The 2,003-nt window shown below is 45.4% G+C and overlaps 1 protein-coding gene across 1 annotated transcript; it reads left to right on the top strand.

Moving 5' to 3' along the window:
• The first annotated feature begins 319 nt into the window (after nucleotides 1-319).
• LOC147640802 (uncharacterized) lies at nucleotides 320-1,485 on the top strand. The gene is made up of 2 exons (XM_086808993.1): nucleotides 320-701; nucleotides 797-1,485. Exons 1-2 carry the CDS (start codon nucleotides 494-496, stop codon nucleotides 1,384-1,386), a joined length of 798 nt encoding a protein of 265 aa, XP_086665119.1. The 5' UTR covers nucleotides 320-493; the 3' UTR covers nucleotides 1,387-1,485.
• Nucleotides 1,486-2,003: the final 518 nt, after the last annotated feature.

Genomic DNA, 2,003 nt, shown 5'->3' with positions numbered 1-2,003 from the left:
CTCTCTCTCTCTCTCTCTCTATATATATATATATAGTTTTTTTCTCTCTCACACGTGTGTACACATAGATATATAGACACATTAACTTGACACCGTACACACACACACATTGGGGTGGTCACTGGCCAAAAGCGAGCTTGCGCGGGTGGCATGCACTGTTAGACACGCCCAAACGTCACGCTATTTTCCTCTTACACGCTGGTGCGCTAATATGCGCGCGTGTGCGTGTGCGTGTGCGTGAAAGAGAGAGAGAGAGAGAGAGAGAGAGAGAGAGGGAGCGAGCTTGAAGAGCGTGAATGTTGTAGGTTTGGAACGCCATCCCTCTGATCATGCACGCAGTGAGGGTACTGTTGTTGTGTGTGTACTCACGCTCACACTTGTCTCGCACTTCCTCGCTTCTTTTTCTACCCGCGTCGGACACACTGTAGCTGCACTTATCACTCCTTTCTGTTCTGCAGTGGGCAACTTCGATACTGCACCGGCATAAACACAAATGGCTCAACGCTGCGGCCTGCAAGTGCCCATCATGTTGGTGGTGTTTTCGCTCTTCACTGTGTTGCCTTTAATCCCACATGCAATATCAGCAAAACTGCACGTCGTTGGAGACTCAGCCGGGTGGACGATGCCGGGGGGGGGCTTTGGGAATGTCAACTACAGCATATGGGCGCAACACAAAAGCTTTACTGTGGGCGACACGATCTGTAAGTATATCAGGCTTTCATACAATGCATGCTGGCTGGGCTTTACTGCACCGACGCTTGACGTTGATGCTAAATGGTGGCTTTCAACATGACAGTGTTTGTGTACGAGTCTGCTCTGCACAATGTGCTGCAAGTGGAGAAGAGTGACTACGAGAGCTGCAATTCCGATACGCCACTGGTTAGCTTCGCCGATGGCAACACTTTGGTTAATCTCAGCAGAGGTGGCACGTGGTATTTCATCTGTGGGTTCCCGGAGCACTGCTTGGCAGGCCAGAAAGTAGCTTTAGCCTGTGTGGATGCCCCACCCTTCAACCCTTGGACTAGTACTCCACCCACTTCTACTAACCCCCCATATGTTCCTAGTACACCCACTTCTACTAACCCCCCATATGTTCCCAGTTCACCCAACACAAGCCCCACTCCACCCTCTACAAGTTTGCCCTCCTTTGAACCCCCAAGTGCCCCTAGCCCACCTTCCTTTGACCCCCCAAGTGCCCCTCATTTACATGCTCCGTACTTTCCCTTATTCCCTTGCCATCATGCACCTCCCCCCAATGCCTCTACCCCACCTCCCCCCCCACCTCCCCCCCCCACATCAACATCCCATCCACGAGCATCTCGTTTTGCCACACTCCTTCTCGAAGCACTCATCCTGTTGCCATGGATGGCTTCAATGTCACTTTGAAGAAACAATCACATGTCATAATAACGATGCAAGCTTGTAAGTAGTAATATAGTAGATAAAGCTCTTTATCATGACATCATGTTTATTAGTGAATGGAAGAAGTTAAACCCTTCATCCCATGTTTATCAATAGATAAAACTCTTTATCCCATGTTTATCAATAGACAAAACTCTTTATCCCATGGTTATCTTAGTAGATAAATCTCTTCATCCCATGTTCATTAGTGGTGGAAGAACATATCAAACAAAGAAGCATGCAAGAAAAAAATCAAAGATTAACTTCACATCAAGACATGTTAATCTCATGCCTCCTTAGTAATTCAAATAATATCATGTGCAAATTAAATGATTATCCATGCCATAGAGTGGAACCACACTTCATAGTTCACATTTTTAAATGATCTCTCTCCAATGAAAGTCTCAAATGCAAGTTTAGGATCCACCACTTGTTGAACTACCAAACAAATGGAGTTTTTTTAAAATAGATTCTTAGTGGTATCACAATGAAAAATTGTCATAAATAGCGAATTCTTGACAAAGTCTATCAACATAGCAGTTTAGGGATCACATTTTAAGAAAACCCATGATCTAAGGATTCCATGAAAAAAAATATCTTTA

Source organism: Cibotium barometz, chromosome 2 (assembly GCF_041138505.1).
Source record: "Cibotium barometz isolate CiBa-2024 chromosome 2, ASM4113850v1, whole genome shotgun sequence".
NCBI lineage: Eukaryota > Viridiplantae > Streptophyta > Polypodiopsida > Cyatheales > Cibotiaceae > Cibotium > Cibotium barometz.
Note: the sequence above shows the minus strand (reverse complement) of the source record. Positions and strands in the feature narration are given on the sequence as shown.